Source organism: Motacilla alba, chromosome 1A (genome assembly GCF_015832195.1).
Source record: "Motacilla alba alba isolate MOTALB_02 chromosome 1A, Motacilla_alba_V1.0_pri, whole genome shotgun sequence".
NCBI lineage: Eukaryota > Metazoa > Chordata > Aves > Passeriformes > Motacillidae > Motacilla > Motacilla alba.
In genome coordinates, this window is record NC_052031.1 from 56980117 (window position 1) to 56995695 (window position 15579).

A 15579-nucleotide genomic window follows, 5' to 3' on the forward strand; every position below is an offset into this window, starting at 1 on the left:
GCATTAAAATCCTTTGGTAAAGCTTCTGTTTAAGGTATTCCTTTCCAGTCAGCTCTCAGTGACTCCAGGTTGTAGGTGCTGTTTACAGGAAGCTTTGGCCTATTAGAACATGGACAGAATGCAGGATGCCTGTAAGACTCTTCTGGAATCCTTCTTTCCAAACCTCACTCTTCTTTTTAAGCCTGGCCTAACCTAGACTATGAAGATTACCACTCCCTAAGGCCCTCTACTTGCTCCTGAAGCTGTTTCTTCAATTCCCCTTCCTCACTGACACCACATGTTTGCATCTAAGTCTGTTATGAGATTGGGACTGCTGACTTCCAAAATTCTTTGTCATTTTTTGCTTCTGGGAGCTGCAGCTACAGTGGAGACTTTGTCATCTTGCTAGAGGTAGAAAACTCATGGATGTGCTGGGAGATTGGCCTCGCTGTGCTCATGGCTGGAGGCAAAGCCTTCACCAACTTGAGTGAAAGCTGAATGCGTCTCTTGTGTAACTTGGCTCAAGCCAATTTGTGCTTTTTATTTCAATTTCCAACAAAAGTGCTGCTAAGAACGTTGCTGTGAAGTGGCAGAGCAGTGGCAGTGCCTTTAAACATGATTTTCCTGAATAATTGTTTGAAATGGGCAAATTATTTACAAGATGCTTTCTGAAAGGAAGCTGAATTTATGTCTAGAAAATTGAGATAAGCTTAACAATTCATATTTTAAATTTTATTGTTTATTTAACTTCTAAAATATTACAAGAAATATATTAGATTTGTCATCTAGATTTTCTGCTGTGGGTTAAAGAAATGCCTATTGATTTTAGTGCAAGAAAATGTGGTCTTGGGAGTTTTGATCCAAGCTGAACCTTAATTCCACATGCCTCCTCAGAGGAAAAATATGGGAAATGGTGAAGAAGAAAATCTGACAGCTGCAGAGAAACAAACTTTCTGATTGAGGGTTAATGGCTCTGATGAAGGAAAACATAAATTTTACATGGAACATCAATGTATTTGGTCTGACCAAAGGGATTTTAACTGGGTTTAAATGAAGTGGGATATGAAACACAGACCATAATTTAGTGCTGTAGAAGAAATCCCTCTCTGGAAGGAAAACATGGACTTTCTTGGTTATGCCTAGTAACTGAATAACAGAGTTTCTAAGGTATGTTTTGTATTACACTGGAGAAATGTGGAAGCTTTTGAATCTGTGGTGTGGCAGGCGTGTCTGTGCATTTATAAACATTGATGGCATGTTTTAGTGAGTGTGGTAACTTTTGTTTTTCTAGGTTAGTGGATGACCGGTGTGTGGTCCAGCCAGAGGCAGGTGATCTTGCTAATCCTCCAAAGAAGTTCCGAGGTCAGTAAATGGGGATCATTTCTCTTTAGTGACCAACTGATGCTGTTCTACCTCCTTGGGTGCTTTTATCATGTGACTTTCCAGAGGGTTTGTGGACACAGGGATGAAGTTTCAAACTGGAACATGAATGGCAGATTTTGAGAATGAATTACAAAATTTGCAAAGGCACAAGAAACAGGTGGAAAATACAGGGGAAGGGGCTGAATTTTCATGTAGTCCAAGAGTTACTTGCTCTGTTCTGCACATTGAACGCTGATCCCCTGCTCTGTGACAAGCTCTTTGCTCCAGCCCTGCTGTCACTGTAAATAGAAAAGAAACTTGTGAGGTCCAAAGCTACTTGAGCTGATGTATTGTTTATTTTCTTTTCAAGATAAGATACCATTTTAAGGAGTACCCCCAAATATTTTGTCAGCTTTTTGTTTTGCTTTTGCTTAAAACTGTATCTGATTTTTTTTTCAACTTGACCTTGTAGATTTGGATAATTCTGTTTTGCTTATTTGAAAAAAATAACAGAGTGCTGACAACATGAAGTTTTTTACTTCTTGACTGCTAAAAAAGTACTCATAGCTGTGCCAGAGCAGAGCCATACTAACCTGATCCAGGACTCTTTTGGCTTAAAAGGGCTTGGATTCGCACCAGTTCTGAGATGAAGAGTATGACTTGCCTGATTTAGAGCTAGGGAAATGTGTTTCATGGCTGTTTGTATCTATCTTCAATGATCTTTAAGGTCCCTTCCACCCAAACCATTCCATGATTGTCAGGGGTTCCACTGACATGCTTAACATTAGTATTTAATTTGCAGTGCTTATGTATATGCTACTATTGCAAAAAATAAAGCATTTAAAACATTGGGAGAGTGAAGTTCTGCTTTCCCAGAGAGTTCAAGAATTTTTTCCATTATATATTCAGGAAACATCAGCAGTGGGTTCCAGTTCCAGCTGTGAGTATTCAGCACACTGGCAGATACTGGAAACCAAGAAAGTCAGGATGCATACTTAGAAACTAACAAAAAGTAATAAATTTCAGCTGCAGGTGTGACTGAATAACTTTAAAGCAGAGCTGAGGGTAGCATCCAATGTGGCTTTCAGGCTGCATAACTGTGATTTTGCCCCCTCACTGCCTGAAAGTGACTCGCAGTTTCCAGGTTGCACAAAATATCAGGTGGGGATTCTTTGGGTGATATTTCTGTCACTAGACTACCCTGATGTGTTTCTAAAGTTGAGCATATCCAGGTTTCTAGATGAGACAAAGGTCACCGGGAAAGATTTGTGATAAGATAATTAAATACACTGAAATGCCTACAACTAAGGATCTCAACAGAGCTTAAAAAGACAACCAAAATTTTTTCACTGTCTAGTGTTTGAGGGCTGGATTTTATAACTTCAGTGCATTAGACTTCTTTTCTTGCAGCTCTCTGTTGTTCATTTCTAACTTCAAAAGGCCGAGAAAGAAAAAGTGGATAAGTTTCTCTGTTGATGATTTGGGCACTTTGAGGCATGGTGGAAGCTGATTGAGCTCCCAGCATTAATAATTTGCCATCACTGGTGGCAGCACATGTGGAGCAGATGTCAGAGGGGGATGGGACACTGACAAATGCACAGCTGTTTTCTGCTCCTGGGAAACCAAGGTCCTTTCTCTTGAGTTACATCCCAGCTTCTGTCCATTAGTTGTGGACAGTTTTGGCTCTGTCCCTTATTGTGATCTCTATCTGTTGCTTGCATAACGCATCCATTTATCTCCAGTTGCCTCTGCTCCCACTTCTCCACACCATCAAACATTTCATTTCCTCTAACTCGGATCCTTCTCTTTTTAGGGATTCCCTCTTTTCCCTCTCCCTCCCTGCCCCAAAACTTTTTAGTAGCTACTTTCCTCCTCCCTGCTACTGCTTAGCTCCTTTTGCAATCTTTCTTCCAGTCACTCATTAGCTCTCTCTTCTTTATAGTGCTCCATAGCTTAATTTTGGGACTGCTGGCATGGTGGTAGCGTGCATATTTGGATGAGCTGCAATGCAGAATGATTTGGATTGGAAGGGACCTTAAAAGACCATCTCATTCCAACCTCCTGCCATGAGCAGGAACACCTTGCACTATCCCAGGCTGTTCAGAGCACCATCCAGCCTGGCCTTCGGCACTTCCAGGGATGGGGCAGCCACCGCTTCTCTGGGCAACCTGTGCCAGGGCCTCACCACCCTCACAGGGCACAATTTCTTCCTTATGTCCAATCTGAATCTACCCTTTTTCAGTTTGAAACCATTCCCCCTTGTCCTGTCACTCCATGCCCTTTTAAAAGAAGTCCTCCATACAGCTTTCTTGTAAGCCCCCTGAAGGTACTGGAAGGTGCTGTAAGGTCTCTAACACCTGTAGGAAGGAGAAACTAAATTAGTGAAAAAGTAATTGCCACATTAATTTATGCAACCCACCTGTCTATAAAGGCATGGCTTTACTGTAAGGGGCATTGGATATCATATCAGCTTCAAGTATCCATAAGCAATGTGTGTGTTCAGGAGGATGGCTGCAGGAAAGATAAACCTATCATTTGGATGTTTTCTCCTTCATCCTTTAAGTCAAATTCTAAGTGTGAGAATAGCAGGAGCTTTGCTGAGAGCCCAGCAGAAACTCGCTGTCTAATTGAGTTTTAAAAAGTGCCTTGAACCACAGAGGTGTCTACCATGAGAGCAACCAAAAGCACATCTCTGCTAAATTTCTTAGCTCTGCTCAGAGCCCTAAGGCAAAAGAGTTTCTAAATATTGTTCTTGTAATAAAGAATCTAAGCAAAATCCATGTTTTTCTCCCTAAGAATCTTCTGGGAAATAGCTTTCAATTAAAGCAGCAAAGTTAACAAACCAAACAAAAACTGCTTTAAGTAGGTTCTTAACATGAAAGGAAGACTTAGGCATGAATGATTAATTGTATGATTAGACATAAGCAACTGAAAATAACATCTAAGAGCAGGATGAGTAGGGCCTCTTCACTAATAGGAACTGCTGTCTGTATGGTTTACAATGTTTTTATCTCTGATAGCTGAACTGGCGTTGATTTGAGGTTAGAGCTCGACCTGGGAGTCAAAGAAGTATGAGAAAAACAAGTTTCTAACAAGATGTTTAGATTTCAAGGACTGACTCTGAAAATTAATATCAGAGAGGACTGTGTTTGCTCTTTTTTGTTAATATTTTATCAACCCTTTCCCCAGTGGGAGGGACAAAAAAGAAAGATTGTGGTTTTGATTTGTATCTCCCTTACATGGTTCACTCAGAGATCAACTCAAGGTACTGAGGTGTTGGCCTGAACTGAAAGCCTATGTGAAGAGGTATCTCAAAATAGCAGTTTCATTTTTGCTCTGTGTTCACTTTCTTTTTGTTTTTTGAGTGGGTGGTTGCTATTCTGGTTGTTTCAGAATGTCCTGCAGTGTGGAGCATTGTTAAGCTAAGGAAAGATGTGGTTGCTTCTCATTTTGTGTCCATATGAAGAAGCTGTGCTTCCCCATTCCTCCCTCAGTCACACTGGGATGAACCTGGAGTGGCTCTGTGTTCACCAGGGTGAACATCAAGATTTGCATCAGTGCAGAGGAGCATGGAATTTGGTCCCACACGTGTTTTCTGAAGCCTGGTGAAAAAACCCCACAGAACATTCACTGTGTTGCATTGAAGGGACTCATCAAACCAGGTGCTTCATGTCTTAATTCCAGCTGAAGCTGGTGAGATCCAAAGCACTGATTGTGGTGGTGGAAACGGTTACTGTGCTGGAGGGCTGGGTTCACAGAGATTGGCAAGAGCAATGTGTGCCGGGAGTTGTGTACCTCCGAAGAAAAGCCACATCATGAGCCACACAACTGCAGGTTTCCTTAGTCTGGGACCTTAAACACACTCCAGCTGGATGCTCCTATTTCCAGTGGGAAACAGTTTCAGCTTCCAAGGTGTAAAATAGCACAAATGAGACCTGCTTGTTGACCAAGGAAAAGGAGCACGAGTCTCATTCATATTTTAAATGTAAAATGATTTAAGTTTTTAAACTGGTCTAAACTTTCTTACTTTTAACTTGTATTCCTTTTCTTTCTTGAGGCTTTTGCAGTGAAAGTGATGCTGGTTCCTAAATACCCTCCTTTGCCTTTCAGGTTTTAGTCTGATTTAATGTTTTCCTGGCATTGTTCCTTTTTCTTCTTTCCATTCCATTACCTTTCTCTGCACTCTCTCCTTTCTTCCTCCCACCCTTTCCTCTTGCATCTGCCATTTTCCTTTTTACTTGCCCTCTACATAATTTTGGTTTATCCTTTTATTTTCTTCTTGTTTCTTCCAGTTCCACAATTGTTTTAATTTGCTTCTCTTTTTGTTGTCCTGCCTAGGACACTTCATTGCCCCACTCCTTGCACCTCCACTTTTTTTCCTTTTCATTTTCACACTAGTTCTTTTTAACCTTTTTGTCCATTTTTTCCCCCCAAAACAAGTAGATTTGTACACACTGTGGTTTTATAGCCCTGTCACTTCCACTTAGCCATTTCTCTGGTTTTAGTAATGCCATGTGATAATTTCTCTAGTTCTGCAAACCCAAGAAATCTTCCATGATGGGCAAGAGTTGAATTCCTAACACTTAAAAAAAAAAACAAACCCAAGAGAGGGCAGGGAGAAAAAGCATCTGACAAATATTGTTCTAAACCATCTTTATCCGATATCAAGAAACATTTAAAGGGCATCATAGGAATAATTTTCCCTTTCAGACTTCCTGAGTGAAAGTGCTATTTGCTTACCTTTGATATTCCCTCCTTAATTATTCCTCAGGAAGAGAAACGTTTATGTAAAACTCCGTAAAGTAATGCATTGGGAACTAGGACTATCTGGGAATGTCTGGAGAAGTCAGAAGAGACATTCTGTCTCATGAGCAGGTTGCTAGACTGACCTCCAGGAGGGAATGGCTTTTTGATTTGCTGTGTGGTGGAAAGTTGCTTTATAATCTTACGCCTCAGTTTCTCTTTTTTTTTCCTGTTTATTTGAACTGGATCATCTCTAAGGCAGGCACTGTTCCACCTCCTTACAGTGTTTAGGATCATGAAGCTTGAATTTACATAGTTTTGTTAGTCTAATTTAAAAAAGGAAAAAAAACCCAGAGGAGATGACCTGGTTTCAATGCATCTGGAATGCTAAAAAGTAAAATAAAATAGGAAAAAAAGCTTGTCTGGGAACAAATAATATGATTTTTTTAGTCTATAAATTCAGGGAAATACAATTGAAGTAATACTGATTTGGAAAAGGTCCTCTACAGAGTGGTAGCACCATGCTCTGAGACTCTGCAGGAGGATGGGAAGCACTGTGTTTACTCAAAGTAGCAGGATGTGTGGGGAGTAACTGAGAAATAAAGACTGGTCCTATAAAAAGAAGGTATTGTTACTTTAGAGAGATAAATGTTTCTTGAAGCCTTCTGAGAAGGCATGTTAATTATAGATTGTGACAGAAAATAATAGCAGACTTTTGTCTTATGAGCTGAAATCCTGATACTTCAGGTAAAATATTCTACAATATACAGTACAATGTAATGGCACGCAATACTTCAGGGGTTTTTTCACCTTCTTGGTTTCCGGAATATTGTAAAAGTTACCTGGGAGTTCTGTACTCTAGGTTCTGTGATATCATTCCCATTATAAATGTTAAATGAGAGCAAACACCTTTGCAGAGTGGCTGGGTTTGCTTTGATAAGGATCTGTAGGACTTTTTCCTTGGAGCAGCAACTCAGGGCTGTGAGGGGGGTGAATCTGGGAGCACTGTGGGTCAGTGCCAAGGAAGGTTCTGCCACTGGGGGCAATTTTGTATGGACAAACTTTACCGCTTGAATAGGGGCTAGGTCAGTCCTCATCCAGTGTTTGGCCGTCTGTGCCAGTGAAATATGGAGGGCCCATAGTTGGGGACAGACCTTCCTTTGACGTCCACAGACTGCAGCCCATGTTGGGGAAGAGTTTCACCCTACAACTCCCAGTCCTGAGTGTCCTTACTACTCCCACAGCAGAGCTCCTCCCTCTTCTTGCCTGTTAATAAATGTGCATGTGAGAGGACAATTACCAACGTTTGCTACATGACGTGTCTGCCAAGTCTTGCTGCTTTTAGAGCAGTTGATGATTTTGACTGTGCAAGACTAGATGTTGTTTATCATTCTAAAAGTAATTGGCTTTATATGAATCATAAGCCTCTATTCCAGTTTATAGGACTGCACTGGACAAAACCCCTTGAGTCAGGGAATTTACAAATTTCAGTTTCTTGCCAATTAACATTAACTTTCAGTTCCTGATTGTGGTTTTGGGAAATAAAGATGAACAATTGAACAAGCATTTAGGGAAGAACCTCTTGGCTTCATTCCAGACATCTCTCCCCTTCCTTGATCTTCAGCCCCCTCACTCCACATGGGGAGGTGGTGGGGATGGGATGAGGGTTGGTGTATTGATATTCTCTTTCCCTTGCTGCTCATTTCTTATTCGGCATCTCAGCATTGGCTGCAGTCTCCTTCTTCTTTTCCTCATCCTTTTCTCTCATTTGCACAGCCACCCTGCTCAGGTCGCTCCTCTCTCCTCACCTGTTTTTTTCCTGGTCTGTTGGACAGTGGTGATGTTCAGCTTGTGTCACTTCGATTAAAAAAAACCCTAACAGTAAAAACAACTCAGGGAAGGCATGGAGACCCAAACTCTGTGTGAACCTGCTTGGTGGCTGGCTGCTGATTGCCTCTGCCACCCTTGGATTCAGCAGTGCCAGGAGGAACTGGGCAAGCCAGGTGTGTGACGTACGGACAGCAGGACCACTCTTCTGAAGATTTACCTGCCTTCAAATAGTGCATCTGTGATTTTGGGGTGCTAATAAAGCAGCAGGCAGATATGGCAGGGATCACAGCCTGGGGCTCTTACAGAGATTGCACGAAGTGAGAACCTGTGAGGCTTTAAAGGCTTTAGGTTCAAATATAATGTGCCACCCTGTTTCTGGTATCATTGCCACCAAGCTGACTTGGTGGCTGCATTTAAACACTGGTATCTGGACATTTCTGGACAAAAAAACCCCAACCAACGCATACTTACAAATGAAGGAAATGTCTTTCAACATGACTCAAGAGTATTTCTTTCAATCTTTCCCCAGACTGCCTTTTCAAGGTGTGTCCTATGAACAGATATTCAGCCCAGAAGCAGTACTGGAAAGCCAAGCAAGCCAAACAAGGAAACCATACTGAAGCAGCTCTGCTGAAGAAACTTCAAGTAAGAGACATCTGTATTTGTAATCTTATCTCAATCTGCAGGCTGTAGAATTACAATAGCACCAGAAAGAATAATAACAAGTGCCTTGGGAACCACTGTGATGGGTATTATTATGCCACCATAGCAACTCTATATTCTCCTTAGCTCTCCTACCTCCCGAGTGGCATTTATAGCCCCTGACCTGGTGTTTATCTCACTTTGGGCTGGGGGTTTTGCCTTTGCTGTAAGCAAGGTAGTGCTTTCAGAAATTTTATAATGTAAAAATGGAGTTGTTAAAATCAGGATGGAGCCCTGGTTTAAGAAATGCTGGAAATCCTTACCAGGAATTAGGCAGAAGAGTGGACAAAGATGTCCTTAATGCTTTAGCCATGGAATTCCTCTAAATTGTGTTTGTCCTTGCCTTCGGTCAAGTGATACTTTTGTAAACCTTTTTGCAGATTCTATTTTGTCTCAAATACAGTGTGGATGGAGCAACTCATCTGTATCTGAAAAACAGCAGGCCTGATGTTGTAACTGAATGCATGAGATTAAGTGAAAACAAGGTCCTGTCAAACCTGGATGACAGTTTTGTGGGCAGTGGTGAGGTCACCAGTGCTTGCAGTTAAAAACAGCAAGGAAGGCATGTGTTGTGTGGCCAGTATTACACAGCAATTAGTGCTGGGAGTGGAGAGTTTGCTTTGTGGCTGTGTTTGACCCAGTCTATTGTGTTTAATTTTAATGTTGCCTATTGTGAGCTAATGTTTTTGTTTTGTTGTAAAGTCAATGTGTTTATGTACAATTAAACTCCAGCAAGTAAAAAGAGTAGTGACAGGGAGAAGCTAATCATAGGCCCCTTTTTATCCTCTATAGGATGAAATAAAGCCCCTGGAATTACTTTTTGGGCTTGAAAAAATTTAAAATAGCATTCATTTCAGGTGTGACCCATAAATTGTGACAGAGTCCCTATTTTGGGTAATAAAAAAGTCAGAATCAGCATCAGGATTTGGGTGCTAATATTTCCAGTGCAGTAATGCTTGTAGGTTGCAGGATTTAAATATGGTGCCATTTCCTTTGTGCACTGTGTGTTTCAGGTGCTTCTTTTGTAGAGTCTAAAGAAATAGTCATTCTCTTGCAGCATGCAGCAGAGCTGGAACAAAAGCAGAATGAAAGCGAGAATAGAAAGCTGTTGGGCGAAATTGTAAAATACAGCAATGTCATCCAGGTAAACCTATTGAAATCCATCTGCCTTCTCAGTGTTGAAAAGGAAACAGTTGTTTCGTTTCAAGGTTACAGTGAAAATTAACTATCTACCCCTGTAATCTGGATTGTCAAGGGTCAGGTAAACAGAACTTGGTGAAGTTTACAATATTGTGCTTTTCTGCCTGTTTCAAAGCCTACCAGAAGTGCTGCATATTCCTGTTTAAATAATATGTCATAATAAAAATTCTATGTGTATTTCTTGGTGCTGCAGTTTAGAATCTGAATGTAAATCTGTGTCTTTAATTTTCAAGGGTTGTTTCACACTCATGCTATAGAAGTGCTGTGCAGCTCCTTTTAAATCATTGAAGTAATCTGTATCTCATGACATATAGATGAGACAGGAGCTAAGTTCTTAAGTGCAGTACAACTTTTCTGTAATGGATGTAATTCCTGAAGGGAACACTGCAATGGACACTTTCCCTGCTGTAAAATTGATCCCTAACACATTTCTCACAATCCGAGACAGATCATCTGTTTTCCTAAACTGTAGAATACTTTGGTAACTGCCTTCTAGTTATATTTTGTATTTATATTTATTATAGAAAATCTCTGTGGTGTGAAAGCCTGTGCCTCCTCTTTTGACTGGAGGGAGAAAAAGCAACCAAAAGCTGTACTTTTAAAAATTATTTTTTGTTCCCAGCTACTGCACATTAAAAGCAACAAATACCTCACAGTCAACAAGAGATTGCCAGCTCTGCTAGAGAAGAATGCTATGCGGGTGTCCCTGGATGCTGCAGGGAATGAGGGCTCTTGGTTTTATATCCAGCCCTTCTGGAAACTGAGAAGTGAAGGTGACAATGTAAGTGGAAATACTGAATGTGTTAAAAAGGAGAAGGGAGAAGAATTCCAGGAGGTATAACTTCTTCACTGCTGGCCTGTTTCATAATGGATTCCATTCAGGAAAGAAGAAATTAGAAGAGTAGTTGGGACTTTTACCTTTCATGTGTAACTGGAAAGTGTTATTAAATTATATGGTCTGGAATCTCATGTGTTGCCACATTTAAACCTCACTGTTGGGGCATCTTTGCTAAGTCTACCTGTTGAGTGCAGATTTACACAGCTGACAAGAAATCATAGTTTATGCTCGAGTCTAATTTTTTTAAAGGGTTTTTTTAAATTTTGTGGCAACATTTTTTTCAAGGGGTCAGTAGAGAATGTCTCTAGGATATATATCAGCTTTCTTTAAATCTATATTCCCTTCTGACGTGGAAAAGGTATCTGTGATTTGGGCTGGGTAGAATAGTCTGGAAAGCCTTTTCTGGGTAGGTTTCAGCTGGAGTCTTGCATATTGATGAGAGGAGAGCTTTTTGCTGCAGATCTGAGAGCTGTGCCGTGAGATCACAACTCCCTTCTTCATTCTGTGGCTTGGTTAAGTGCCTGATGTGGAGAATTCAGATCTGCCTCTGGGAAGGCCACATGATGATGAACTTGAGTGGTTTTATATTGTAGACCTGGCTTGGGAATGTTCAGCTGCTTTCCCCCATGCATAATCATTGAAAGCCTTCTTAGGATTGTAGAAGAGAATGCCTCTTTTTTCATATATTTTCTGTCATTAATTTTGTGGTTACCCAGCCCTTGGGATGCTCTCCAGGATGATGAGTATGGTTGCTTGCAACTCCTTTTGCAATCTGTTGTGGAGAGAAGGGTTGCATTCCCAGCTCCTGGGCAAATATCCCTAGAGTCAGAGTCTTTCCCTGCTCCATGTAATGATCAAAAGGGTATTTGAAAATCCTCCTTTTTTCCCAAAGCCCATTGCAGAGAAATAGAGCAAATATAGCCCTTGGGGGGGGGGGGGGGGGGGGGGGGCTCTGCATGGCTTTTCAGTTGAGGAAAACAGACGTGCTCAAACATTAGCCTGGTATTTCTTTTCCTTCTTTGGAGAAAAAAAAAGGGTGACTTCTTGTTTTGGCTTAATTTCTTGGAATAACATTAGTTCAGCATCTTTTTAAATTTCTCATGCCTGGAAAATAAGTGTGTGTGTCATGCTCTCAAGAGGGAGGACCTGGCATTCCCACCTGTCATCTGCAAAGCTATGGTGGGCCCTTACAGCTGAGAGCAGCAGAACCATCCTTGGCCTTCAAAGTCATCCTCAGTACTACAGAGATTTTGGTTCTGTTTTCCTCTGTTGTGCGCACATGAGGGTTTGGAAGCAGACTTGATGATCTACAAAGATTGCAGAACAGTGCAGCGATGGCAGTGCCATCCAATGCCACAGACCCCTTTCCTAGTCCGTTCCCGTGGGGATTTATCTGAAAGGCTCTGAGCTGTGAGGGCCGTGTGGCAAGCTTATTATTGTGGCAAGCTTATTCCTAACTTAGTTCTTTTGGACCCACTTCCTTTGGAATGGCCTGCTGCTCATTTTCTGTTTCCAGGTTGCCTTTCAGAGCTGGCAGCTTGCCATTGTAATTCACAAAGGGAAGTTTTTTCTTGTTTCTACTAGGCTCACAAGGATTTGACAATTTTCTTTGCAAATTTCCAGATATAAACATTAGTGCTACGGTAGCTCTCTCTGCTTTTGTGCATTTCTACCTCTTCAACAGATACACAAACCAGGCAGATGTGTCACAGGGGACAGGAGTAGCAAATGATGGGGGAAGTCTTCATTTTTCTCTCACAAATGGAGGGGGTCTTCAGCCTTGTACCCAATGCTTCCTTTTCAGTTACTCCCAGACATGGAAACCTTTCAATTCATGGAGTTAGATTGGTATATCAGGCCCCTGCTCTGTTTAGAAACTTTGAGGTTTTTTAAATTATATTTCTGTGCTGTAATGAGGAAATTCCCTAGAAAACATGTTTTAGAAAGTCTTTTAAGCAAGAGAAGTGAGTATTGAATTACTGCATGGATGGCTGCTATTGTGCCAGGTAATGCAGGCAAGGTATGCCATATGTCCTAAAAGAAAAGGAATCTGGGAATCTGATACAGGAAGTCATGTGTGTGACTCTTCTGGTAAGTGATCAGAGCTTTTTAGCCTTGTGAAATATTTTAGAACTTTGTTTTCTGAAAGAAGGTTGGCTTAGTTTCACTAGCAACTGATATTTTGCAAGTCAATGAAAATAATTAAAGATTATGACTGAAAATTTACAGTAATTGACATAACTACAATATTTTCTGCAAACTTTTATTAAGTCTTCATCATTTTTGAAGATGCTCTTCAATGGAAGATAGGATTGATTAAGGCTAGAGCTGGTTCCAGGTGGACTGAACAACAAAATATGCCCTGATACCCTCATAGCAAGATTGATGCTGTGTGGATTGCACTGCAGTTATTTGCCATTTTAGTGTGTTGGTTTGGTTTCTTTTGGTTTTTTTGTTTGTTTTGTTTTGTTTTTTGGTTTTTTTGTTTGTTTTTTTTTTTTTAAAGATGCTTAATGATGTGCTCTCTTACTGATTTACTTGTGATAGTCCTGGTGTACATGCAACAGTTTTGAAGTCCTGATTCCACTTTGCAGGATGCAAACCTGGTGGTATTTGGGTTAATGAATTGTCTGGTCATAACTTCTTAAAACAGACTGTAAGTAATGTCTGTGTGAAGCATGGCATGCAGGAATGTATTGTATAAGAAATATGTCTTATAGGCATCTTGTCATTTTTTTGATTCTGTTAGTGAACTTGTTCCCATGCCTTGGATCAAGTAGGGTTTCTGTGTGTGATCTGAGCATGGTGACACTGTCTTATGCTACTGCTTATTTTAGCTGTGTTGGTAAAGAACAGGCAAACCTTCCTTTTCACCTCTGCAATGAGGGGGCCAAATTCACCTGCATTGAAGTTGCTCAAGGCTGAACTGGGCTCAGCTTTTTCATAGGAAATGTGCTGATCAATGCAGAAAGTGTTTTTATTTATTTGTCTTCCAAAAGAAAGCATGGCTTGTGCAGCATTTCATGTAGTAAAAAATCACATGTAGCTACTTGTCTTCATGTCTGTGTGTGCTCAAAATTACTGTGAACAACATAAGCAAATCAGGACCCAGTGCCAACCAATCTATGTGGATTGATATTTTTTTATTATTTATTTTCCCCCTTCCAGGCATGAATTGAATTCTCCATATGCATGTCTCAAGCAGTTTTTAGGTTAAAGAAAGTTTTGTATAGTGATTTGTATATTGTAAAGAATTGCAAAGGCATGGGAATTGGCTTGCAGGGAGCCAGCCAGGAATTCCTCTTGTAGAGAGGTCGTCTCTCAGCTGGTTGTACGTGCTGCCTGTGCTGAGCTCAAACATCATTTAGGGAGCAGCAGCAGGGGGGATGGATTGTGTTTACCTCTCTCTGAATTTCCAGTGATTTCTGTGCCTTTCTAGGTTGCAGTTGAGCAGTCTGAATCAGAGAACTACTGAGCCTGTCAGGACAATTGCCAGCAGATGGCCCACAGAGCTGGGGGCTCATGATTGCTTTCTAAGCTTTCTCTGGGATAAAGAGAACTTAATGTAACTTTTGGATGAACTGAGCTGTCCTGGAATTTGTAGATTCATATCTGTGTCATGGTCTGGAGTTTCTGCTGAACCAGGGGACATGCTTATTGGGAATGCAAGGGTTGGTTAGTTGGAAATCTTGAACCCAAGTGATTGCAGATTGTGGGGGAACCGACCTGCTGTGTGAATTGTCTGCAAATAAATTCACTGAGTGCCACTCCTAGAGCATGCATTTGAGTAATTTTCTAAATATGCTATGTTACTTCATTTTATTGGATAACTACTTAGGTCTAAATTGCATTTTATTTCTGACTTCCAGGTTGTGGTGGGAGATAAAGTTGTTCTCATGCCAGTCAATGCAGGACAGCCTCTGCATGCCAGCAACATTGAGCTTCTAGACAACCCTGGCTGCAAAGAGGTAAGCTCAGGAGGGCAGGAGGGGTAACTGCTGATCTGAGATGGTTATAGAAAGGCTGAGGGAATTTGCATTAGTCAGTCTGGAGGAGAGAAGGCTTTGGAGTGACCTCATTGTGGCCTTGAGAGCCCCCAGGAAAGATGGAGAGAGACTCTTGACAAGGGCCTGGAATGACAGACAAGAAGGAATGGCTTCACACTGACAGAGAGAAGGTTTAGATTGGATATGAGGAAGAAATTGTGCCCTATGAGGGTGGTGAGGCCCTGGCGCAGTGTTGTAGGCACACATTTGGTGGTAATTGGGAGTGGGGCTCTGGCTGAGCCTCATCCCTATTGGGCTACAGCTGTGCAGGACAGGGGAACAGTACTGCAGGTAATGAGACATGGAGTGCCCAGGTGCACTGACCAATCACCAAAGGGTACAGAGGGCACACAGGTGCAATGCATGTAAGATGAAGAGTGTAAAAGTTTGTACTGTAGAACAATAAAGGGCTGTGGATGCTTGAAGCCTTCTTTGGTGTCCCTTGTGCCTCCACTGTCCTCCTGATAGCATAGGTTGCCCAGAGAAGCTGTGGCTGCCCCTGGATCCCTGGCAGTGTCCCAGGCCAGGCTGGATGTGGCTCTGAACAAGCTGGGATAGTGGAAAGTGTCCATGCCTATGGCAGGGGCTTGGAACTGGATGATCTTTACATGCCTTCCAGCCCAGGCCATTCTGTGATATGTTGTGCTTTACTGGTAACCCACCATGAGCCCACAATGGGCTCAAAGCCAGTCTTAAAAACTGGTTCCAGCTTAGCCTCAAAAACCCAAGATGAAATATTCTTGCTGTAGTGATAACTCTGTGAGGTTTCCTTGAGTATCTCAAACTCTGACTGATTTAAGAGTAAATCCTCATTCAGCATCCCTTTGGGATGTTCTTGGTAGGCTGTCAGCAAAGAGAGCAGCATTTCCCCACCCAGTC

The 15579-nt window shown here is 41.5% G+C and overlaps 1 protein-coding gene across 8 annotated transcripts in view; it reads left to right on the forward strand.

The window, feature by feature from the left end:
* Positions 1-15579, forward strand: part of ITPR2 (inositol 1,4,5-trisphosphate receptor type 2) — a 243926-nt gene that overhangs the window by 27741 nt on the left and 200606 nt on the right. For 6 of the 8 annotated variants that reach the window (XM_038154646.1, XM_038154647.1, XM_038154648.1 and 3 more), the window contains exons 2-6: positions 1271-1341; positions 8444-8559; positions 9674-9760; positions 10439-10597; positions 14524-14622. In XM_038154646.1, coding sequence (XP_038010574.1) covers positions 1271-1341; positions 8444-8559; positions 9674-9760; positions 10439-10597; positions 14524-14622 — 532 coding nt within the window. Of the gene's footprint in view, positions 1-1270; positions 1342-8443; positions 8560-9673; positions 9761-10438; positions 10598-13248; positions 13311-14523; positions 14623-15579 lie in introns of those variants that run through there. The other 2 variants (XM_038154650.1, XM_038154653.1) reach the window with 2 other exon arrangements.